At 36.0% G+C, this 27,388-nt stretch overlaps 2 protein-coding genes and 1 pseudogene across 3 annotated transcripts in view; all 3 read left to right on the forward strand.

Annotated features, from left to right (window-relative positions):
• The window catches only part of LOC146955444 (F-box/kelch-repeat protein At3g23880-like), an 86,826-nt gene that overhangs the window by 55,757 nt on the left and 3,681 nt on the right, over positions 1-27,388 (forward strand). The gene's annotated exons all lie outside the window — the stretch shown is intronic.
• LOC146955454 (F-box/kelch-repeat protein At3g23880-like) lies at positions 5,591-25,718 on the forward strand (annotated as a pseudogene). The gene is made up of 2 exons (XR_015016642.1): positions 5,591-6,797; positions 25,333-25,718. The product of XR_015016642.1 is annotated as an F-box/kelch-repeat protein At3g23880-like (transcript).
• On the forward strand, positions 19,363-23,222 carry LOC146955455 (uncharacterized). Its single transcript, XM_085721661.1, has one exon. The coding sequence runs from the start codon at positions 19,363-19,365 to the stop codon at positions 21,313-21,315; it is 1,953 nt and encodes a 650-aa protein (XP_085577787.1). The 3' UTR covers positions 21,316-23,222.

A 27,388-nucleotide genomic window follows, 5' to 3' on the forward strand; every position in this document is an offset into this window, starting at 1 on the left:
GAACCAAAACTGTATTCGAACTGAACTGAGCTATAAGGAATCAATTCGAACCGAACTGAACCAGTCTTAAAACTGGTGAACTGTTTTGTTTAAAAAAAAAAAAAACTTAACTGTTCCCACATAAAGTAAACATCTGAAAAATAAGAACCAAACAAAAAGAAATCATAAACTGAGGGAAGTTCTTTATGTAACAGTATTCAAACCAAATTATGCATTATCGAAGCAGTGGATTTCAATCAGTTATGAACTAATAAAACAGCTTAATAGTGGATTAAAACAGCTTAACAGTGGATGAATGGTTGAAGTCTGTCAGTAACAATAAAATGGCGAGTGAATGATTTTACTGTTAATTTTAAGCATAATAGTGTGGATGAATGATTGAAGCAATTTGTTGAAGAAAGTATGAATGATTGAAATCCACAGTTTTGGTTTTTTATTATTAGTTCATAATAGACTTCTATGAAATTATGCATTATAGAAGCAGTGGATTTCAATCTCTTCCGTTACGGAGCTTGAAGCAGTTATCGAATTTGTTACCGTTAATTTTAAGCTTAATAGTGGATGAATGATTAAAGCAATTTGGTGAAGAAAGTATGAATGATTGAACTCCACTGTTTTGGTTTTTTTTATCACGAAGGTTCAGTTCAGTTAATAACTGCTCCTTTAAGCATGGATCAGTTCATAACTTTTACATAGCAGTTCAGTTCAATAGTAGTTCGGTTCAGCAGTTCGGTTCAGTTTTTGGTTTTTTTGCCCACCTTTAGCAATGGCTGAAAATTAACCCAAGAAGAAAAGTTTCCTGTTCTTACACTACTCTGTAAAAAAAAACAAATATGTTTCCCCAAAGGTGCATTCTGCTTCAACGATAAGTTTTCAAGCAGGTCAATTTTTAATAGTAGACAAGTTTAGGAAACTACACCACCGTCATTCTTTTCCTCTCATTTTTATTTACAAGTTCATAATATTGAAAGAATTGAAGAGCAAATCAATGCAATATTTGAAGGACATATAAAACCCTTTTGAAAAAGATAAAATCTTTGAACAAGATTCTTGACGTTTGGAGGATCGGAAAATAATTCAAAGAAATTCAAATTTCTTCTTCATACAACACAGTAAAATTAATGCTCATTACTATTATGGAAAGAGTTGAGATAAAGAGAAAAGAACGCTCGAGTTTATACTGGTTCGGTTATACCGTCCTTGGATACAACCAACATCCACTCCTGTTGCAATGAGCAATGAAGTTTCTTCCATTATTGCACATCAAATATTTGTTACCATGATTACAAGCAAGAATTCCTTCAACTATGAATCTTAAGTCTTAACACCTTTAAAAAAAATGAATCTTAACACCTAGAACTTCAAAACCTTCAATATCTTGCCAATTAGAGATAATTCTTGTACCCAACCTTGTTGGTCTTGCACGAACATTGATTCTTTGACCAACCAACACCCTTGATTCTCCATAATCCTAGTAAAGCTTTCAACCAAGCATGAAAACTATTGAAGCAGAAAAAACACTAAATTCCTTAGAGGTGAAAGAGAGAATCTTTCCATGAAGTACATAATTAGTACCCGTAGTTTACAACTTGAAAAAACCCAAATAACTTACAAAGAAATTCACCCAATCATTGTTTCTTATCTCATGAAGAAATTTAAGAGTTTTCTAAGATGCCGAGAGAAGAAAATTTTGAGAGAAGTGAATGATTCATGTTTTAAAAAAATGGGAGTGTCACGATTAATATAGCAAAAAGATAAATAAAGTCTAGTATGCAGAGACGTTGCTACATGCAAAGGTCACATTGATTCTCCACTTATTCATCTTAGGGAGTGAACTATGAAGTACAAACTGAGACACTAGATACGTACACATCAACACCAATAAAATTTTGAGAAAATAACATAATTCAATGTAATCCTAAGTGTCATGTCGGACTTCGAAATACACATTCAATTAGGAGCGTCAGTGCAGCAAAGGGAGTGGATTTACATGTAGTTTGAATGGACAAAACATATGTGCATTTCTTTATTTGTTTATTTATTTATTTTTGTATGGTTTTAACTAAAAATACACTTTTGGTGGATATAACAAACTTTGATAAAATTGTGAATTTGAGAAAATGTTGTTTGGTTAGAAACAATATGAAAAACACATATGGAAGAAAATATTACTCTAATATAATGAGATGATATAATGAGATGACGATGGGCGATTTACGCGAGAAGATGTTGAGTATTTATTGCACGATGATCTAAAACTATTTCACATCCATTAAACTCTCTAATAATAATTAATAATAATAGTAATAATTAGACATGGCAACAAAACCCACCTCCGCCAGACCCGCCTGCCTCAGCCCCAAATTTAACGGGGAAAAGCCGATTTAATTGGGCGCGGGTGCATGTGTGAGGGAAATTTGAATTTTTAGTACGGGGCCAGGGGGCGGGGGATGCTTACACCCGCCCCACATCCACCCCCGCCCTGCACCCGCTTTTTGAAATTTAATTTATTAAATTTTATAATTTTATTTCCATAAACACCAACCTATTTTAATTATTATTACTCTTTATAAACATATTTATTATAATTATTTTGCTCTTTTGAAAAAAGTTTATTAGATATTTAATTATTAATATAATTATTGTTTTTTTAAGGAATAATTATTGTTTTTTGTTGCTATGAAAAAATGGAAAAATATGCATTTTTTTAAAATATCAATAGTATATATATAAAGTAAGGTTTTTTATGCCACATGTCACTTCCACATTCATTCTCAATATTTTTATTATTTTTTCTATTTTATTTAACATAAATATCTCAACAAACTTTTGATCTTATGCACTCTGTATTTTTTATCTCAACAAACTACACATCAATCAATCAATCAATAGTATATATATAAAGTAAGGTTTTTTATGCCACATGTCCCTTCCACATTCATTCTCAATATTTTTATTATTTTTTCTATTTTATTTAACATAAATATCTCAACAAACTTTTGATCTTATGCACTCAGTATTTTTTATCTCAACAAACTACACATCAATCAATCAATAGTATATATCAATCAATAGTATATATATAAAGTAAGGTTTTTTATGCCACATGTCACTTCCACATTCATTCTCAATATTTTTTTTATTTTTTCTATTTTATTTAACGTAAATATCTCAACAAACTTTTGATCTTATGCACTCAGTATTTTTTATCTCAACAAACTACACATCAATCAATCAATAGTATATATCAATAGTATATATATAAAGTAAGGTTTTTTATGCCACATGTCACTTCCACATTCATTCTCAATATTTTTATTATTTTTTCTATTTTATTTAACATAAATATCTCAACAAACTTTTGATCTTATGCACTCAGTATTTTTTATCTCAACAAACTACACATCAATCAATCAATCAATAGTATATATATAAAGTAAGGTTTTTTATGCCACATGTCCCTTCCACATTCATTCTCAATATTTTTATTATTTTTTCTATTTTATTTAACATAAATATCTCAACAAACTTTTGATCTTATGCACTCAGTATTTTTTATCTCAACAAACTACACATCAATCAATCAATAGTATATATCAATCAATAGTATATATATAAAGTAAGGTTTTTTATGCCACATGTCACTTCCACATTCATTCTCAATATTTTTATTATTTTTTCTATTTTATTTAACATAAATATCTCAACAAACTTTTGATCTTATGCACTCAGTATTTTTTATCTCAACAAACTACACATCAATCAATCAATAGTATATATCAATCAATAGTATATATATAAAGTAAGGTTTTTTATGCCACATGTCACTTCCACATTCATTCTCAATATTTTTATTATTTTTCTATTTTATTTAACATAAATATCTCAACAAACTTTTGATCTTATGCACTCAGTATTTTTTATCTCAACAAACTACACATCAATCAATCAATAGTATATATCAATAGTATATATATAAAGTAAGGTTTTTTATGCCACATGTCACTTCCACATTCATTCTCAATATTTTTATTATTTTTTCTATTTTTAAAAACCAATATTTTATTTAACAAAAATCGGGTTTTCGGGCTACTTGATCGGATTGCTCCGAAACATCCCCAGAAATCCAAAATCCAAAATTCCATTGTTTAGACCCATTTTTCATTTTTATTAATTTTTCATATTCTCAGAAAAATCCGAAAAAATTTCCTTTAGTTTTATTTGATTTTTAGAATTTTTTGGTACTATTTTTATGATTTTATTTGACAGGTTTTTAGCATTTTTTACTTAGTTTTTTTGTTGTTTTTAAAAGGAAAACTCAAAACTGTTGAAATGTGAGAGAGTCTGATGACTGATTATACATAAGAATTGTCCGGATTATAAAATCCAAAATAGTAAACATGAATCCAAATTTTAAAATCCGGAATGCACAAGGGCATTTTTAGAAATTTTACAGGGCGCGGGAGAAGGCAATAGGGTGGGAAAGTAATAGTCCATGTTTAAAGGACCCAAAACTATTACCACTTGGACTAATTCATTATTGATTTTGTTACACTTTTTATTCTTGCATTGGACATTCATCTCATCATTTATATTTATTTTTAATTTTTTTGAAATATTTATATTTATTTTTATGATATTATTATAATTGTAAATTTAAATAAATTCAATCTAATATACTGACACGTGTATTCGTGCACACAAACTTATAAAACTTATTTAATATCTAACCCGGGCAACGCCGGGTCTCTAAACTAGTTTTTATAAAAAATAGAGTTTTCGCGGGTGGGGACGGGGCGAGGACGAGAGACCCGTCCCCATTGGGGGCGGGGTTGGGTTTCAATTTTTACCCTCGATATGGTTGGGGATAAGGGCGGGTGCATGTGTGAGGGAAATTTGAATTTTTAGTACGGGGTCAGGGGGCGGGGGATGCTTACACCTGCCCCACATCCACCCCCGCCCTGCACCCGCTTTTTGAAATTTAATTTATTAAATTTTATAATTTTATTTCCATAAACACCAACCTATTTTAATTATTATTACTCTTATAAACATATTTATTATAATTAGTTTGCTCTTTTGAAAAAAGTTTATTAGATATTTAATTATTAATATAATTATTGTTTTTTTAAGGAATAATTATTGTTTTTTGTTGCTATGAAAAAATGGAAAAATATGCATTTTTTTAAATATTTTTATAAAAAATATAGTTTTCGCGGGTGGGGGCGGGGCGGGGCCGAGAGACCCGTCCCCATTGGGGGCGGGGTTGGGTTTCAATTTTTACCCTCGATATGGTTGGGGATAAGGGCGGGTGCATGAAAGCGAGGACGAAGACGGGGATGCTTAAACCCGCTCTGATCCGCCCTCGGGGCACTCTTTAAGCATCCCGATTTTTGTAATTATTCTTTTAAAAAGTCAACTATTACAATTTCCATTGCATTTAATACACAACTTTTCATTAAAAACTTACCATTTAAAGTGCTTAAATAGTCTCCCGGGGCACTCGTTAACATTTCCCTAATAATAGCAATAATATTTTTTTGAAATAATAATAATAATATTCTCTCCTAAAAAAATATTAATAATATCCTATCTTATGAATAAACCATTCACCTATTCGGATCTCGAGCGAGGCAGGGTGTGCAATCTGGCAGTGATCTCTAAAACATCATGGAGGAGGAGGAGTTGGAGAAAATAGCACTGTCGTGTCTGCCTGAAGAATTGGTAACTCAAATCCTTCTAAGGTTACCGGTGAAGTCTCTTATTCGTTTCAAATGTGTTTTGCAAATTCACAGTTTCAGATCACTGCTGCAACACACACTCGTCGAATTCTGTTCGTAACAGAACTGTTTGTAACAGAAGCTCCTCAATTTCGATCTATAGCTTTAGATTCATTATTCACCGCTGATTCTGCTCCTGTTCTACTGAACCCTAATTTTTCGCTTCCTAAATCTGAGTTTCATCTTAAAGTTAGAGGTTCATGTAGAGGGTTTATATTGGTGGAATCTTTTCCAATCATGTGTTTATGGAATCCATCCACCGGAGTTCATAGACAAATACCTTCGCCTCCGTCTTGGCCTAATCATTCAAGTATACCTTTTTATGGCTTTGGGTATGACGAGTCAACAGATGATTACTTGGTGGTTTTAGTATTCTATCATTTTATTCAAAACTCAGATGATGTGCTATCTCACATTGGGATTTTCTCTTTGAGAGCTAATGTGTGGAACGAAATTGTGGGTCCTACACATTTGCCTTTTTGTGATAATCTTGCTCACTTTGCTTATACTGTGGTAGAGTCGGTCTTCAATGGGGCTATTCACTGGTTGGCTATTTGTCCTGTTACAGGTGACCATCTTGTTGTTGCCTTTGATTTAATGGAAAGAAAGCTTGTAGAGATTCCTCTCCCATATGATATTGGTCGTTTGAAAATTTGTAGTTTATGGGTATTTAGAGGATTTCTCAGTCTATGGGTTTGGGGGGACGAGGATAAAGTTGATATATGGGTGATGAAAGAATACAAAGTGAAGTCATCTTGGACTAAAACTCTTGTTCTTGATTTGGATACCATTTCTCACATTTCCCTTGTATGTTGTACGAAAAGTGGTGATATTGTTGGAACAAATAGACCTAGTGGGTTGGTGAGATATGATGACAAAGGAGAGTTTCTAGGGCATAACTATTATAGTGAATCTTCACAACATGCATTCCGACTGGCTATGTATACAGAGACTCTGCTTTCACTCCCCAGTGACAATGAGCAAGCTTAAGAAGGTAGCACAAACAAGAGGAGCGAGGTAGTCAAATTTTCTCCTTCATTGTTTTATGGATATTAATACTTGGGTTGTATTATGAACTATTGGGTGTCTGAATTTGTAGCATGACACAGTATGCCACACAAGCTGATTTAATGTCATGAAATGTTTATGTTTATTGGTAAGCTATTTGCAATATGTTTATCAGAAATATTGACAACTTTGTTTGTGTAATTCGCGGCTATTTATGCATATGTAACTTGATTCTGTTTTATTGCATGTTGTGTTCACTGCTTGGAATTGTTTTATATGGTACATGGTAAATTAGTCTGGTGAGTTTATGCATGTTGATTAAGTTCACAACTATCCGACTTTGACTCAGAGAACTTCTTCAAAAATTTGATCATAGTCACAAATTTATTTAAATGAAATAGAATGTTCTGTTCTCAAATTTCAGTGGATTCTAATAACTTGGTGATTGTGATTTCTGTTTTAAACCAGAAAGCAAAATTAGCTTCAAATTAATGATCTACACATGATCAATTAAATGAATTTTTAATATCTTAATTCTTAAGAGTATAAAAAACATCAAAACTAAATCATGTCATGACCCTAAATAGTGCTACAATTACAACTTAGAGTTTTCAAAGAAAGGACTTTAAGAAAAAAAATTGCAGTTTGCATGGTAATAGGCTGTAGAAAAGGGTGTTAATTGTTACAAGGTTAGCCATAGACATGTTTGATTAGATTTGTGGTATATCATCTTTTTGAAGTGGAAATTTATTTTACCTCCTAATGACCAATATTTTTTTTTTTTTGCCATAGTCGGATTCAGAAGTAGTTTCTCTTTCCTTCATGGTCAAACCTAAATTTTTTCTTCTTCTTAATATCTGTCATTGGCAAAAGAAGCAAATATTGCACTAGCATACCTGTTGGAAAATATAGAGCGTGAGGGAGCTAGTGGTAGGGACACACATTAGTGATGAGCATATTGTAGGAGGAGACACATTAGTGATATGGTGAAGCCTTCAATATTATTGACATTGCATCTCAAAGGCTTAAAGGCTTAAATACAATTGCACCCATATAAGTCTATTTATAGGTGCTTATAGATGTTTCTAGAACTAGAATAATCTAGGCCTTTGTTTGCCTTTTCTACATTAGATTATTATAGATGTTTCTAGGATTTAACTTATCCTAGACATTAATAGAACAATCTAGAAACATGTAGCAACTTTATGTTATTCTAGTTTTCTCTAATGTATTCTAGAAATATCTAGAAATGTGCATCATATTTCAACACTCCTCCTTGATGCATATTTCGAAAACTTCAAATGTAGTACGTAGTTGCTCAAACATAGTTTTGTGCTATCATCTCCTCCTGCATTGATACTCTTCACAGTTGATCAATTTGACATGATAGAAAAATTTGTGCCACCTCTTGCCATAATATTTGTTATTGGTCTCCTTGCTAGTCTTGTTGAAGACTTCTGCATGGACCATTCTTCCTCCTTAGTTGCATGTGAATCCTTGTCGACATTGTTGAAGATTTCTGACAGGGAGAATTTCTTGTTCATAGTTGCTTGTGAGTCTCCTTGTCACTCATGTAGTAGATTCTTGACAGGGACTCATTCTTGCTGTTCTAGTAGTTACCTATGCTTGTACTCAAGTTAAGCATCAGAGGTCACAGGTCTCCATTTATATTTATTGCCTGGACTTGTGCTCTATTCGAACTTGAGTGTCTTATTAGCCATAGGTCTTCGACATTAGTCGGACTTGAACTTTAGAGGATCGGGCTGTTAGGCTACCTGAACTCCTCTATAGCCTTCTTAGTTTTCTTGTTTTAACTCAAACAGAGTAGAGCCTTATGGCTACATGTACTCCTTTTGTGTTTGAGTCATAGACTGAGAATTTTTACTTTTGTAGAATTTATGTTATAGAAGAACATATAGTTGGTGACACGAGATCATATTTTGCTACGCCCTGTTAATGACCGAACGCAGCTCTGATACCACTGTTGGAAAATATAGAGCGTGAGGGAGCTAGTGGTAGGGACACACATTAGTGATGAGCATATTGTAGGAGGAGACACATTAGTGATATGGTGAAGCCTTCAATATTATTGACATTGCATCTCAAAGGCTTAAAGGCTTAAATACAATTGCACCCATATAAGTCTATTTATAAGTGCTTATAGATGTTTCTAGAACTAGAATAATCTAGGCCTTTGTTTGCCTGTTCTACATTAGATTATTATAGATGTTTCTAGGATTTAACTTATCCTAGACATTAATAGAACAATCTAGAAACATGTAGCAACTTTATGTTATTCTAGTTTTCTCTAATGTATTCTAGAAATATCTAGAAATGTGCATCATATTTCAACACTCCTCCTTGATGCATATTTCGAAAACTTCAAATGTAGTACGTCGTTGCTCAAACATAGTTTTGTGCTATCATATCCTCCTGCATTGATACTCTTCACAGTTGATCAATTTGACATGATAGAAAAATTTGTGCCACCTCTTGCCATAATATTTGTTATTGGTCTCCTTGCTAGTCTTGTTGAAGACTTCTGCATGGACCATTCTTCCTCCTTAGTTGCATGTGAATCCTTTTCGACATTGTTGAAGATTTCTGACAGGGAGAATTTCTTGTTCATAGTTGCTTGTGAGTCTCCTTGTCACTCATGTAGTAGATTCTTGACAGGGACTCATTCTTGCTCTTCTAGTAGTGTCGCGTCATTTTTCGGACGGTCAAAGACCCGTTTTTGATTTCACGACTGAACATTTAATTCTTTTCAAAAAGAAAGTGGAAAAAAGTTCAAATACCACATTTTTAGGGATTAAGGGTTCGGGGGTCGGTTATATTTAGGGAAGGTGTTAAGCACCCTAAATATTCGTAGTACTCTACGAGAACCTCTTGATTTTATTTAACTTTTGTGCTATAAACTTGCTTGCTTTAAAAAATGGAATTAGCAATGATAAAAGAAAATTAGAGACCTAAATTATCTACGTTTTTATTGATTTGGAAGGACGCGTGTCCCTTGCCTACGTACCCGTGAGGGATCAAAACCTCGTAGTTCGGGATAGAAATTGACGTTTGATTTGTTTTGTGTTTTTTTAATAGTTTTTGAAAGGGGTTTAAAATGCAAAGCCAAGTGGCAAATTGGAATTTGTTTGTGTTTTTTTTATTTAAATGAAAGATGACTCAAAATAGAATTAGAATTGGTTGATGATTTGATTAAGAAAGTAAAAATAAAAAGACGATCGCTTGATTTAGGATCAAGGTTTGTTATGAAAATATTTTTTTGATATATTTGCATGTTTTTGTTATTTTGAATAATGATATGAAAATTATATAAGCAGAATGAGAAAAATAATGTTAAGCTGAAATATAAGGTGATTTTAACACGGACCAGAATACTCTGGAGAACGATTATATAAGCAGAAATATAATATTAACAGTTGATATAGGACCAGAGCACTCTGGAGTAATTTAATTAACAAGGACCAGATTGTTCTGGAGAAATAATTAAACAAAAATATAATATTACCAGTTAATTAGGACCAGAGCACTCTGGACTAATTTAATTAAATAAGGACCAGATTGTTCTGGAGAATAATATAATATTAACAATTAATTTGGGACCAGAGCACTCTGGATTGAGGTGTGTATTTAATGACAAAATTTAAATATGCATATGATAATAGTAGATAATGGAATGCAATGCGAAAATAAAATAAAAATGCATGAGATAATTTATAAGTCCAAAAATTAGATGCAAGCAATAAGATAAAAATGCATGAGAATGAAATTAAAACACTAAAAGAACTTAACATGTATGAAAACGATAAAATGATATGTTGGGGATGCAGGAAGTAAAGATGGGGGTGCAGGAATAGAAAACGAAGAACTGGGCTTCAGAGAGGAAAAGGGCGCTGCTGGGCTTAGGATGAACCGGTTTTGGTTCGGTTCGGTTCAGCAATTGGACCGGTTCAGTCTAATAATATATATAGTTTTGGAATGGTTTTTTTACTCATTTTTTCATTCCTTTCTCTTTCCTCTCTTTCTTTCTCTCGGCTTCCTCTCTTTCTTTTCCTATCTATCTTCTTCTTCTCCAAATTTCCGGTGCGGTGGTTGGCCGGCCAGGGAGGCGGCGCCACCGCGTCGGACACCTAAACCCACCTTTTTATATTATTTTTTTGCTCTTTTTCTTTGTTCTCTTCTCTTCTATGCTATTCTCAACTTAAAATTTTTAAAACACTTACCCATAGACCTAGATCTAAGGGAGAATCAAACTACCTTTTGTTGTGCGTGTGTGTGTAGTTTGGTTAGGAAATGCTTCTGGTTGTATTAGAAACTGATGTTGGTTGGGTTTTGATTAACGTCCCTGTTTGTGTGTTGGGACAGATTCGTTGTGTTGGCTGTTTTTGTTTGCAGGTTCTGTTTGGTGTTTGAGATTGATGAATTGTGGATTGTTGGAAGAATTTTGTGTTTATGCGTGAGTTTTTGTGTGTGGGATCGAGTTTTTCCTCCTTTTTGCTGGAAAAATCTTGTGTGTTAATGCTGGTTGCAGGTAGTTCTATTTATAGAATTGAATTGAGACAAAGAGCTTGCTAAAGGAGGAACAAAACCTGCCCTTGTGTGGGATGAAGGGGACATTTACAGGCTGTTAATTGAGCTGTGTTTGGAACATTTTCGGACAGATTTTGGACCTTTTTTATGGACATAATAATAATAATAATAATAATAATAATAATAACGAAAATAATAATAATAATAATAAAAATAAACTAAAAGTAATAATAAATAAAAATTGAGAGAAGAGGGCCCGACTCGGAACCAAATATGAGGTATTTTAAAATACCTCTCTGCCGAATTTTTCACTGAAAAGTCAGAGACTGATCAGGGTCAAAGGACACGTGTCGGTGTATGAATGCAGGGTCTAATGGTCAAAATTTGGGGTATGACAGATGCCCCTATTTAAGTTTCTTCGTCACTGGGTTAAAAAAGATAAATCTTTAAATCAACGGGTCGAAGAGACTTAAATACTAAGTACACCAATTTTGACCAGTTGTAATGCTGAGAATGCAATGCTTATGAATATAATGATATGAATGCATGTGATGCAATTATGAATGCAACGAGCGGCAAGCATATGCCGACTGAGGGACAAACTGATAATTATCACTGGGGAGAGAGGACTGTCTAACATCATTACTGTGGTGAAGACGAACATATTGTCAGCTACTCGCATGAGCAACAACCACATACAGAAAGAAAATATTGTCAGTTACCCGCATGTGTAACGACCACTTACAGAAACAAAATGCCGTCAGTTACCCGCATGTGTAACGACCACTTACCCGCATGAGTAACGACCTCTTACAGAAAGAAAATGATGTCGGTTACCCGCATGTGTAACGACCACTATAGAAAGAAAATGCTGTCGGTTACCCGCATGTGTAACGACCACATACAGAAAGAAAATATTGTCAGTTACCCGCATGTGTAACGACCACTTACAGAAAGAGAATGCCATCAGTTACTCGCATGAGTAATGACTATAATACAGAAAGAAAATGTTGTCGGTTACCCGCATGTGTAACGACTACGTTCAGAAACAAAATGATGTCGGTTACCCGCATGAGTAACGACTACTTTACTGAAACAGATCGCCGTCAGTTACCCGCATGAGTAATGACTACGTACAGAAACAAAATGTCGTCAGTTACTCGCATGAGTAATGACACATTGGGATGATTTAATGGGTCCTGCCACTTTGACTTGAATCAGACACATTGGGATGACATTTTTATGTATTAGAGTAAGACATAGACAAATAATGGAACTAAATATGAATGATATTTTATGCGTGCCATGTATGCATGAATGATATTTTATGCGTGCCATGTATGCATGAATGAATGTATGCGTATGAGACTCATATGACAGTATAATGCTAAGACTGTTGAGACAAAATTGGGCAGGTCCAAAGGAAGCAGCCCGACGTTATGTTACAAGCATTCAACACTCTTCATTGGGGAATAAAATCACTTGGGGATGAATCAAGCATTGACGGGGTACAACCCTTCAAACAAATCACTGGCAGAAGTCGCCATTAATCAAACCAGCATAAAGTGCATTCTTTCATTTGGCCCACTTGAAATGTGATGCCCCTGTCTTTGTTTTTTCATCATTTTTTTTTTGTTTTGTTTTTTTTTTGAATCCCTAATTTTTGCCTGGATCGCCCCTTCAGGTTTTCAATCCACTGGGATGCTCATTTTTGCCTAAGTCGCCTTTTGAGGTTTTCGACTTAGCGAGCTCTCTCTTTTTTTTTGACAGAGGTCATCTCTCAGCACTTGGTCATACCTACCTTGCAAAGTTTAACTGTCTTTGAGACGGATGTTGATGTATGTTTCACCTACTCATCAGTTCAAAGAAAATGTACATGTTGTTTATGCATTTCAAAAGACATGAAAAAGTTTTTAAAATATTTTTTTTTGCTTTAAGTATAATCATCAAGAATAGAATAAAATTTTGCAAACAGAATAGATGAGAATTTCAAATGAATGGGCATAGACTCAAATTAGATGTAATGGAATGGTAGCCTGCCAAAGGCGAGGCTCCATGGATTTCAAAAAGTTTGGAAAATGGTAATTATAAAGGGAAAGGTACATTGAACACAATAACCGCTATTCTCCCTGACAACTCTGAACTCCACTGTTCCGAGACATTGATTTGCAGATGCTTCATATCAGAGATCCTTTTGACAGTTGAAATGTCCCAGATGAACCGTGTCTAATTCGATGCAGTTACTTTGTCACAATCCTTAACTTTTGCATAGATCGCCTTTTTAGGTTTTCAATCTATCAGGATAATCATTTTTGTTTATGTCTCTAATTTTTGCCTGGACTGCCCTTTCAGGTTTTCAATCCACCGAGACGCTCATTTTGCCTGAGTCGCTTTATCATGTTTGTGACTCATCGAGCTTTCATTTTTTGAAAAAGTATTTCTTGACTGCATCTGGACATACAAGTTTGCTACCATGGATTGTAATTTGGCATCCATTTGCCCCCGGAATTGGGTAAAACACTTTTGAGCACAAAGTCACTTTTTGACATTCGCGGGGACGAACTTTATTTGTCGCATACTTATCCTTTTGACATAACTGTCCAAGACATACAGTGGCAACACTTTTATATCACTGGAACTTCTGTTGACGGGACTTTGACTTCCACGAGAAGCACTGCCTTTACGTTGTATATTGAGGGATAGAGGGGGATTGCCCCTGTTGAAGTGTGTACTGAAGTACAATGCCCATGTGAGGCAAATTGTGTCAGTCTTTGTACATGAATGTCCTCTTCTGGACAAATCTTTCTTGATAATTGCGGCTTCGACGACCGAAATGCCCCAGTATGCGAGAAATCTCATTGGAAATTTCTTCATCATCCTCCTCTTCAGTCTTGGATATAAGGAACTCAAAGTCGAGAGAGAGTACAGGGTTTAAGTGTTCAACGAGTTTAATAATGCATGATTTGATTATTGATATAAACATTATGATTATGCAGATATGTGGAGATGATTAAAGGAAAATATTTTTTGGTTTTTTGTATTACCATTTTTTCCAGAAAAGCACAAAAATAAAACAAAGTCGGGATCGAAGCGACTTTTTATTAATGATGAAAATACATAAAGCAGAAAGCCCTAAACAAGTTCACTTCCGTTTCGGGTGGGACGGGAGGATTTTTTTTTTTTTTTTTTGAAAAAACATAAAGCAACAAACAAACATATTATTTGAACAAATGAGTAGTAGAAATAAACATCAACAAAAACCCAATTGCAGCTAATGCATCAACATCAGGTTCCAAGATCCGATAGCGGATTAACTTGCACATTCCAATTCAAACTCTTCAAAAGGTATGAGATCGTCTTCAATCAACTTTCGGACTTCTTCCTTCAAAGGATAGCACTGCTCAGTGTCGTGACCTAGTCCCCCTTGATGAAAGGCACAACAGAGGTCAGGTCTCCATCGAGCTGGCAATTTCTTTGGTTTTAGAGGAAGTGGCCTTGTCCGAACAAGGTTCCTCTCAAGCAAATACGGAAGCAACTTGGCGTACTTCATAGGGATCGGGTCATATTGCGGAGCTTTCTGAGCCTGTTGCCGAGGCTGTTGTTGATGTCGTTGAAACTGGGGCTGATGACCCGGATTTTGAGCAGCATCCATGGTGGGCCTAACAGCGGCAATAGAGTGAGGAGCCAGATGATGTGGTTGAAGTAGTACTTTTATATCTGGGTCCTCAAAGGACCATGATTCATCTTTGATTAACTTCTGCACTTCATCCCTCAAAGCATAGCACTGTTCCGTGTCATGACCCGGCGCCCCCTGATGGAAAATACATGTGTGGTCAACGCGATACCATGATGGTAAGGGGTTTGGCACACGAGGCGGTAGCCTGGTTTGAACAAGTCTCTTCTTAAGCAAGATAGGAAGCAAAGTCGCATACTTGATAGGAATTGGGTTGAATTGCGATACTCCCTGAGCCTGATTCTGAGAAGTAACCGACTGAGGGGCCGGACTCGGAGGAGTGCGCTGATGCAGAGCCTGTTGTCGAGGCTGTTGCATACACATTGGTTGATATGGTGGCTGAAGCCTTTGCTTGACAAACGGTGGTTCCATTGTAGCCATCAATGAAGATACTAGACTAGTTAACTTCCCTATTTCAACCCGAAGTGTTGTTACCTCTCCGCGAAGTCCATGGACTTCCTGCTTCAGCTGATCAAGTTGATGTGCTTGCACGAGTGTTTGCATATGCGAACCGAACTTGGATGAAGACATCAGACCACTTTACTGACGGATTGACCTTTTGTAGACAGAGACAAGACGTGAGACACATACCAGAAACTATGAATGCACATGATGTATGAAATGCTTATGAAAAAAATGTACCCTTTCTTTTTTTTTTTTTTATTGAAGGATTTGTCAAGATGAATTGTAAACATCGCAGATGAACGTGATTTCTCTTGAAAATTTGTAAAGATATTGCAATCAGTTCTATTTTCCTTTCAATGTGGAATATTTCTGATGTTTACAAAAACTTATCTAAGTCCTTCGATGTTTTGATGAGAAAAGTTTTTATGCATGTATGCATGTATGCATGATTATGCTACACAAATGGTGAAAACACAGTGAGGTTAGGCCCATAATGATGGAGTCAAGGGTAAGAACGCCATTGGTAAGGACTACGGTTTTCATTTGCACTTGTATCACGGGTTCTACCAAGGTTCCCAAAGTTTTCAACCACGTCCGAACGTTTGTTAGGTGACGAGAGTACTCTCGTTCCAACAATATTCATCGGTTAATCTCGTTTGGGTGTAGTATCGCGTGACGACCAATACGAGAGTACTCTCGACTAGCCACCGCACTACGTCTTAAAAAGCCAAGATGGGTTAAAGGTGACTAATGGTTCTCAACTTCGACGGTCACTTGAAAGTAACATGCCATACGCGAGTACTCACGTCGACAAAAGTATACCTCCAAGATCCCTCCATTGAGTGGGTTATCACATGTACCAATACCGAAGAGTACTCTTGGCAAGGATACTATGATTATACCCGGTCCTATCTTAATTTCCCTCAAGTCCGGGTGTAGGACTTATCTCACCACTCACGCTTAAAAAGGAGATAGAAGAAAGAGAACGAATATACACGTAATTTCCATCTTATATTCAAAACATTTTTTTTAGCAAGTTTATAGCACAAATTTTAAATAACACCAAGTTATTGCTCAACCCTCTTACTTTTTGTCCCCAGCGGAGTCGCCATTTCTGTCGCGCCATTTTTCGGACTGGTCGAAAGACCCGTTTTTGATTTCACGACTGAACATTTAATTCTTTTCAAAAAGAAAGTGGAAAAAAGTTCAAATACCACATTTTTAGGGATTAAGGGTTCGGGGGTCGGTTATATTTAGGGAAGGTGTTAAGCACCCTAAATATTCGTAGTACTCTACGAGAACCTCTTGATTTTATTTAACTTTTGTGCTATAAACTTGCTTGCTTTAAAAAATGGAATTAGCAATGATAAAAGAAAATTAGAGACCTAAATTATCTACGTTTTTATTGATTTGGAAGGACGCGTGTCCCTTGCCTACGTACCCGTGAGGGATCAAAACCTCGTAGTTCGGGATAGAAATTGACGTTTGATTTGTTTTGTGTTTTTTTAATAGTTTTTGAAAGGGGTTTAAAATGCAAAGCCAAGTGGCAAATTGGAATTTGTTTGTGTTTTTTTTATTTAAATGAAAGATGACTCAAAATAGAATTAGAATTGGTTGATGATTTGATTAAGAAAGTAAAAATAAAAAGACGATCGCTTGATTTAGGATCAAGGTTTGTTATGAAAATATTTTTTTGATATATTTGCATGTTTTTGTTATTTTGAATAATGATATGAAAATTATATAAGCAGAATGAGAAAAATAATGTTAAGCTGAAATATAAGGTGATTTTAACACGGACCAGAATACTCTGGAGAACGATTATATAAGCAGAAATATAATATTAACAGTTGATATAGGACCAGAGCACTCTGGAGTAATTTAATTAACAAGGACCAGATTGTTCTGGAGAAATAATTAAACAAAAATATAATATTACCAGTTAATTAGGACCAGAGCACTCTGGACTAATTTAATTAAATAAGGACCAGATTGTTCTGGAGAATAATATAATATTAACAATTAATTTGGGACCAGAGCACTCTGGATTGAGGTGTGTATTTAATGACAAAATTTAAATATGCATATGATAATAGTAGATAATGGAATGCAATGCGAAAATAAAATAAAAATGCATGAGATAATTTATAAGTCCAAAAATTAGATGCAAGCAATAAGATAAAAATGCATGAGAATGAAATTAAAACACTAAAAGAACTTAACATGTATGAAAACGATAAAATGATATGTTGGGGATGCAGGAAGTAAAGATGGGGGTGCAGGAATAGAAAACGAAGAACTGGGCTTCAGAGAGGAAAAGGGCGCTGCTGGGCTTAGGATGAACCGGTTTTGGTTCGGTTCGGTTCAGCAATTGGACCGGTTCAGTCTAATAATATATATAGTTTTGGAATGGTTTTTTTACTCATTTTTTCATTCCTTTCTCTTTCCTCTCTTTCTTTCTCTCGGCTTCCTCTCTTTCTTTTCCTATCTATCTTCTTCTTCTCCAATTTTCCGGTGCGGTGGTTGGCCGGCCAGGGAGGCGGCGCCACCGCGTCGGACACCTAAACCCACCTTTTTATATTATTTTTTTGCTCTTTTTCTTTGTTCTCTTCTCTTCTATGCTATTCTCAACTTAAAATTTTTAAAACACTTACCCATAGACCTAGATCTAAGGGAGAATCAAACTACCTTTTGTTGTGCGTGTGTGTGTAGTTTGGTTAGGAAATGCTTCTGGTTGTATTAGAAACTGATGTTGGTTGGGTTTTGATTAACGTCCCTGTTTGTGTGTTGGGACAGATTCGTTGTGTTGGCTGTTTTTGTTTGCAGGTTCTGTTTGGTGTTTGAGATTGATGAATTGTGGATTGTTGGAAGAATTTTGTGTTTATGCGTGAGTTTTTGTGTGTGGGATCGAGTTTTTCCTCCTTTTTGCTGGAAAAATCTTGTGTGTTAATGCTGGTTGCAGGTAGTTCTATTTATAGAATTGAATTGAGACAAAGAGCTTGCTAAAGGAGGAACAAAACCTGCCCTTGTGTGGGATGAAGGGGACATTTACAGGCTGTTAATTGAGCTGTGTTTGGAACATTTTCGGACAGATTTTGGACCTTTTTTATGGACATAATAATAATAATAATAATAATAATAATAATAATAATAACGAAAATAATAATAATAATAATAAAAATAAACTAAAAGTAATAATAAATAAAAATTGAGAGAAGAGGGCCCGACTCGGAACCAAATATGAGGTATTTTAAAATACCTCTCTGCCGAATTTTTCACTGAAAAGTCAGAGACTGATCAGGGTCAAAGGACACGTGTCGGTGTATGAATGCAGGGTCTAATGGTCAAAATTTGGGGTATGACAAGTAGTTACCTATGCTTGTACTCAAGTTAAGCATCAGAGGTCACAGGTCTCCATTTATATTTATTGCCTGGACTTGTGCTCTATTCGAACTTGAGTGTCTTATTAGCCATAGGTCATCGACATTAGTCGGACTTGAACTTGATGTAGGAGGGCTTTCTTAGTAATTTCGTAGTATTTTATTTTAACCAAATCTTAGTAATTTTCTAGAACTTTCTATTATTATTTCGTTTTGTTTTATTTTGGCCCACGGGTTTGTTATTTCTTTCCCTATATAAGCAGAACTTATGCAGCCTAAGAGGCACACTTTTGATTCAATAAAATTATTAGAGATTTTTTCTCAATTCTGGTGGATTCCGGAACCCTTATTTTGATAGGTTTGTCGCTTGCAACCCTATTTTCACAAGTTTGTCGCTTGCAAACTTGTTCTTTTCTATCTAGGTTTAGCGTTTGCTAACCCTACGCTTCCGTACTGCGTCAGTTGGCATCAGAGCAGGTTTCTCCTGTTCTTTTTTCTAACGTGATCAGCCATGGGAGATCAACCAGTTACCAGGGCAGATTTTGACGGTTTAGCTGCAACCATCAAAGCTCTTGCAGATCAGATTGCAGTGATATCCACAACAACAACGGCAACGACGGCTCAAATAACGACGTTGACGGCTAGGGTGGACGACCTCGCCAACAAAAACAACAACCGAAACAACAACAACAACCGAAATAACAACAACAACCGCAACAACAGGGGAGGAGGACCAACTCCGGATATTAGGGTTCGTTATGTCAACAACCCTTCTGATGATGATTTGAGTTTTGATGAGGATGAAGTCGTGATCGATGATGGGAGTGAACGTGGGAATCACCAAGATTACCGTGTTAAGGCTGATATTCCCTTATTTCACGGAACGATGGGAGTAGAAGAATTCTTGGACTGGCAGATCGATGTTGATAGATTTTTCGAAGTCATGGGCATCCCGACAGACAAGCAGGTTAAGATGGTTGCGATCAGGCTGAAAAGCACCGCAGCTGTTTGGTGGGATAAGCTCGTTGTTCAGAGGCGTAGACAAAATAAACCCCCTATTCGAACTTGGAGAAAGATGAAACAGTTGATGCTTGACAGATTTTTACCTGAAGATTATGAACAGATTCTATATAAGATGTATATTGAATGTGTTCAGGGCAAGCGATCAGTGACTGAGTACACGGTTGAATTTTTGCGTTTTTCTGAACGTAATGAATTAGGCGAGTCCGAGAATCAGAAGGTGGCTCGGTATATTAGCGGTTTGAAAAGTTCATTGCAAGAAAAAATGGGATTACAGACTGTTTGGACCGTTGCTGAAGCGTCCAACCTAGCTTTAAAGGCGGAATTAATAGAGAAATCCCCTAGAAATTTCTCAAATTTCAGAAGATATTCTCCACAGAACCAAGCTGATGACAAAGAGAAAAGTGCAGCAGTCAAAGATTCAAACCATGTTAGCAAAGCAAGCAGTTCTGGCAGTGCACCTCCAGTCAAGGCCCCCGTTCAAAAGCAGAACAACCCTTATGCGTATCCTAGTGGTGATAATTGTTACCGCTGCGGTGGGAAGGGTCACAAGTCCAATGTTTGTCCATCAAGGAGGGTTGCTGGAGTAGCAGAAGGTTTGGATGATGGTGATGAGCAACTTGACGAGGAAGATGAATATGTAGGAGTTGAGTTTGCTGAGGAAGATTCTGAAGAGAGAGTGAACTTTGTGCTTCAGCGAACGTTGCTGGCATCCAAAGAGGAAGGCCAACGCAAAAATTTATTTAAGACTCGTTGTTCCGTCAATAACAAAGTATGTGACCTGATAATTGATAATGGAAGCACGGAGAACTTGGTGTCAAAAAAATTGGTGGATTATTTCAAGCTACCCACGGAGCCTCATGAGAAGCCATACTCTCTTGGTTGGGTCAGCAAGGGATCCCAGGTACGAGTGACGCTGTCCTGCAAAGTTCCTATATCCATCGGCAAACATTATAGAGAAGAGGTACTTTGTGATGTTCTTGATATGGATGTTTGTCATATTTTACTTGGTAGACCTTGGCAGTTTGATAATGATATTACTTATCGGGGACGGGATAATGTGATGTTGTTTACTTGGGGAGCCCATAAGATTGCTATGACACCTGTTTTACAATTTGATAAGAACCCGAAAGAGAAGAAAACGAGTTTCCTAGTGATGACTCAGAATGAAAAGGAACTTGATGATGCTGTTAAGGAAACTGAGTGTTTTTGTCCGGTTGTGATCAAAGGGCTGATGAATGTGGTGAAAGAAGAGATTCCGATACCAAGTGAAGTCTTAGAAATTCTAAAAGATTTCAATGAGCTGATTGCAGATGAGCTTCCAAATGATTTACCTCCTATGAGAGATATTCAACATCAGATAGACTTGATTCCAGGATCTAGCCTACCAAACCTTCCTCATTACCGCATGAGTCCTAAAGAGAACGAGATTTTAAGGGAGTAGATTGAGGATTTACTAAGAAAGGGATTCATCCGTGAGAGCATGAGTCCTTGTGCTGTCCCAGTCCTTTTAGTACCAAAGAAAGGAAATCAGTGGAGGATGTGTGTCGACAGTAGAGCCATCAACAAGATAACTATCAAGTATCGGTTTCCAATTCCCCGTTTAGAAGACATGCTTGATGAGTTGTCAGGGTCTAAGGTGTTTTCAAAAATAGATCTGCGTAGTGGATATCATCAAATCAGAATTAGACCAGGAGATGAGTGGAAGACAGCTTTCAAGAGTAAGGATGGACTTTATGAATGGCTAGTGATGCCTTTCGGATTGTCAAACGCCCCTAGCACCTTCATGCGATTAATGAATCAGGTTCTACGCCCCTTTATTGGATCCTTTGTGGTAGTTTATTTTGATGATATTTTGATTTATAGTAAGTCCAAGAAAGAGCACTTGGAACATGTGAGGCTGGTTTTGCAAGTTTTACAAGATAATCAGTTGTACATTAATCTGAAAAAGTGCACATTCAGTACCAACAAGTTACTTTTCTTGGGGTTTATAGTTGGTGAAGAAGGAATCCAGGTTGATGAGGAAAAGGTGAGGGCTATCAGAGATTGGCCTGCACCCACATCAGTTACTGAAGTACGTAGTTTTCACGGACTGGCCACTTTTTATAGAAGATTTATCAAAGATTTCAGCACTATCACTGCACCAATCACAGAATGTTTGAAGAAAGGAAAATTCAAGTGGGGTTCCGAGCAAGATCAGAGTTTTGCCTTAATAAAAAAGAAGTTGTGCACCGCCCCAGTCTTAGCTCTTCCTGATTTTGAAAAGGTGTTCCAAGTTGAATGTGATGCTAGTGGAATTGGAATAGGAGCTGTTTTGTCTCAAGAGAAGAAGCCAATTGCTTTCTTTAGTGAGAAGTTGAGTGAAGCTCGCCAAAAATGGAGTACTTATGACCAAGAATTTTACGCCGTTTTCAGAGCCCTTCGCCAATGGGAGCATTATTTGATTCATAGAGAGTTCATTCTGTTTACTGATCATCAAGCTCTGAAATTTCTCCATAGTCAGAAAGTAATCAACAAGATGCACGCTCGGTGGGTGAGTTTTCTGCAAAAATTCCCATTTATTATTCAGCATAAATCTGGTGCTCTCAACAAGGTAGCTGATGCTTTAAGTGGGAGAGCTTCTTTGCTTGTCACTTTAGCACAAGAGGTTGTGGGTTTTGAATGCCTAAAAGAATTATATGAGAGTGATGTTGAGTTCAAAGAATTATGGGCCAATTGCAAGGAGCATCCTTGTGCAGATTTTCATATTCGAGAAGGATACCTTTTTAAAGGAGACCAACTGTGCATTCCTTGCTCATCCTTGAGGGATAAATTAATTAGGGACCTACATAGTGGCGGTCTTAGTGGACACATGGGGCGAGATAAGACCATTGCTAGTCTAGAAGAAAGGTTTTATTGGCCGCACTTGAGAAAATATGTTGGAACCATTGTCAGGAAATGCTACACTTGCCAAGTTTCTAAAGGTCTGTCGCAAAACACTGGTCTTTACATGCCTTTACCCATTCCTGATGACATTTGGCAGGATTTATCTATGGATTTCGTGTTGGGTTTGCCTCGTACCCAGCGAGGTGTGGATTCTGTGTTTGTGGTTGTGGACCGATTCTCCAAGATGTCCCATTTCATTGCATGCAAGAAGACTGCGGATGCATCCAACATAGCCAAATTGTTTTTCAGAGAGGTTGTGCGCCTTCATGGGGTTCCTACATCTATTACCTCCGACAGAGACACCAAATTCCTCAGTCATTTTTGGATTACTCTGTGGAAATTATTTGGAACATCACTGAACAGGAGTTCTACCGCTCACCCCCAGACTGATGGACAAACTGAGGTCACGAACAGGACTTTGGGAAATATGATTCGCTGTGTTTGTGGTGACAAACCGAAACAGTGGGACTTGGCTTTACCTCAGGTTGAATTTGCTTATAACAACACCGTGCATTCTGCTACCGGAAAAACACCTTTTGCACTTGTTTACACTTCTGTCCCTAGACATGTGGTTGATTTGATTAAGTTGCCTAAAGCTCCTGGAGTTAGCATAGCTGCTGAAAAGATGGCTGAAGGGATTATGACTGTGAAAGATTCTGTCAAGGCCAAGTTAGAAGCTACCGGGTTGAAAAATAAAGCTGCTGCAGATAAACGGCGAAGAGTCAAGGTTTTCAATGTGGGGGATGATGTGATGGTGTTTCTGCGAAAAGAGAGATTTCCCGTTGGTACCTACAGCAAGCTACAGCCCCGCAAGTATGGTCCGTTCAAAGTGACTCGCAAGATCAATGATAATGCATATGTGGTAGCACTTCCAGATTCTATGAACATTTCCAACACTTTCAATGTGGCAGACATTCATGAATACCATGCAGATGAAGTCCTTTATCAAGATGAGAACTCGGGGTCGAGTTCTTCAGAGGTGGAGGAGACTGATGTAGGAGGGCTTTCTTAGTAATTTCGTAGTATTTTATTTTAACCAAATCTTAGTAATTTTCTAGAACTTTCTATTATTATTTCGTTTTGTTTTATTTTGGCCCACGGGTTTGTTATTTCTTTCCCTATATAAGCAGAACTTATGCAGCCTAAGAGGCACACTTTTGATTCAATAAAATTATTAGAGATTTTTTCTCAATTCTGGTGGATTCCGGAACCCTTATTTTGATAGGTTTGTCGCTTGCAACCCTATTTTCACAAGTTTGTCGCTTGCAAACTTGTTCTTTTCTATCTAGGTTTAGCGTTTGCTAACCCTACGCTTCCGTACTGCGTCAGAACTTTAGAGGATCGGGCTGTTAGGCTACCTGAACTCCTCTATAGCCTTCTTAGTTTTCTTGTTTTAACTCAAACAGAGTAGAGCCTTGTGGCTACATGTACTCCTTTTGTGTTTGAGTCATAGACTGAGAATTTTTACTTTTGTAGAATTTATGTTATAGAAGAACATATAGTTGGTGACACGAGATCATATTTTGCTACGCCCTGTTAATGACCGAACGCAGCTCTGATACCACTGTTGGAAAATATAGAGCGTGAGGGAGCTAGTGGTAGGGACACACATTAGTGATGAGCATATTGTAGGAGGAGACACATTAGTGATATGGTGAAGCCTTCAATATTATTGACATTGCATCTCAAAGGCTTAAAGGCTTAAATACAATTGCACCCATATAAGTCTATTTATAGGTGCTTATAGATGTTTCTAGAACTAGAATAATCTAGGCCTTTGTTTGCCTTTTCTACATTAGATTATTATAGATGTTTCTAGGATTTAACTTATCCTAGACATTAATAGAACAATCTAGAAACATGTAGCAACTTTATGTTATTCTAGTTTTCTCTAATGTATTCTAGAAATATCTAGAAATGTGCATCATATTTCAACAATACCTTTTTTTTTTTATATTTATAGCTCGTTCTTTAGTTCCTGGGTAAGTATGAAAAAGACACGAGGGAAATATATGTACATATTTTATAGTGGAAAATGCTTCAAAGAAAACAACATAGAGAGGAAAATTATTTGATTGCTAAGTCATAGAATAATATCAAAGCTTTAAATACATGCAAATATTGTGTTCAGGGATGTGAAATTCTTCTAGAGGAAACAGTCTTAAAAAACTACGACAGAAGTGTAAATTATAGTCATGCACACATGCTTTATAGAAACTGAACTATGACTTGGCAAAGTGATGGGAAAAATGAGGTTTATAAAATCTAGATAAGGTTTCATATTTTCAAACTTAACAAGTTTCAGAAGAACTATGAACCACGATGAGCTAAAATATTACTCATATGAAATTTAACAGGTTTCAGCTTTCGATTTGGTGAAAATTTAGTTTAAGGTAGAGCCTGGTGGAGTTGATTTATACAGTTAACATGTGTGTTTATATTTGGTTGTGTTTATTTATATTTAGTTTTAGAAATAAGCAATATTGTGGTCATTCTTTTCTCCATCAGAGCAATAATCACATGTCTATATGCGCAGGGATACACATTAAGGCCTCAATACGCACAAAGTTATAGAGAGTGTATTCCATAATCTACAATGTAGCATATAATATCAGAAAGAAGTAGATGAATGGAAGAGTTTCAATGAACAAGTAGACAAATCATCTCAAGAAAGTTCTTCTGAGGACAAACATAAAGAAACATTGAAAGTTGAAAGAGTGAGGGGTAGCAAACTTGCTCTTCTTCCCATCATAGGCTTGTGGCTATTATTGGAGTTTATATTAGATTTACTATCTCATTGAAAATAAATTCAATTATGATACTCTTGGGTTGTAATTTTTAGCTATTTTATAGTTTGACATCCTTATAAGACTTCGTGTTAATTTTTAATATATTTGAGGTTTTATTGTATTGTTTCAGAAATTCTCTTACTTATTTTTATTATTGAAGTTAATGTTTCATTATAATTTTGTTGTAAAAAAAAAATGTTTGAGTGTGAGCATGGCTTGGTTGTAGTTGAGGTTGTGCTTCAGTTGTCTTGGCACTTGTTCTCACCTCCTGCGCGAGCTTCCAATCTTTTAACATATGCACAAAACATTCAACTACTTAGGCACTTGTTGTCACATCTTTAAATTCTTACGCTTCCCTAGACTCCACAAGATTGTTATGAAAAAAGGGGCATTGTGTCAGTTGGCTCAGCATACAAACTCAAAGTGTGCTCTATAATGTTCCATAAATTGGTGTCGCGCCACACCATACTAGTTTGGAGCGTGTAAATAATGCAGGCACGTAATCTTCATAATCCTAATTACGAACAACACACAAAGTATGATAAGTGACTCCTCTACTAACCATTGGTACACGTGTAGAGAAACACCCACAACACACCCTCCAAACAAGATTTTTTACCTTCAAGGGAGCTTTGACGTTCCATATTTATCTCCAATGGTCCAAACGTATTAAGTGAGAGGTGTTCCAGATATTTTCGCTGCAAATTCGATAAGCGCTACAAACATAATACTTGCCATTCCTCTCTCCTTTCGAACTAACACATATGTTGTGACTAGAGGAAAAAGATGTGTTGAGAATTGAAAGTGTAGTAGGTGGATCAAAAAGGTAATGAACTAGCTGCTCTTTCCAAGTCTTCATTGTATGATTAATCAGCTTTTGAACACAAATAGAACGAAATTGTGCATTCCCCATCGGAGATGTCGTGATGCACTCTCCATTTAGTATCCATGGATGCTCCATCAAAGGAACCCTTTTGCTTGTACCTATACACCACCGAGCCCCTTGTTGAACCTCATTCTTTGCGCTAAAAATGTTATGCCAGACGTAGCTCATATTTTTGCCAATTTTGGATCCAAAGGAGTCAATATGTGGAAAATATCGAGCTTTAAACTGTCGTTCCACTAGGCTACCAAGCATAACAACATTGAAAGATGATAAGTCCTTGAAACCCATCGACTTTTAATAATAATAATAATAATAATAATAACAATAATATTCTCCCCTAAAAAACAACAACAACAACAACAACAACAACAACAATAATAATAATAATAATAATAATAATAATAATAATAATAATAATAATAATAATAATAATAATAATAATAATAATAATAATAATAAAACAGAAGCATTTTAAACGATATGTAAGCAATTGGAGAGGGTCTAAAGAGCAATGTTCTAATAAACAACCCACTTTTCTATTAATTGCCTCTGTTTATAAATAAACCCTACCAACTAAATTAATCCATTAAATATCTAGGTTTTTAATATGAGGCTTTTCCTTTCTGTAATTGGAAAATGGAATTAGAAATAAAGTGAAGGAAATGAAAGGAAAGGAAAGGACAAAAAAAAAAAAGAATATAAGAGAAATGGATAGGGTGTGTGATTCTGCTTCCTGCGTGTTAGGGGTCCTCACAAAACCAATCTCATCCTAAGCAAAATCCTTCTTATGCTAGAAAGTGTTGATTTATGATTTAAGTGTCGATTTATGATTTTTTGGGGTTTTAATTTTTTTTTCTGCCTGGGGTTGTTTCTGGATTTTGTGGAAAGATAATGAAGATGATGATAATGTTGATGAA

This window comes from Medicago sativa, chromosome 1, assembly GCF_051527215.1.
Source record: "Medicago sativa cultivar Bolivia chromosome 1, Bolivia_mono, whole genome shotgun sequence".
Lineage (NCBI taxonomy): Eukaryota > Viridiplantae > Streptophyta > Magnoliopsida > Fabales > Fabaceae > Medicago > Medicago sativa.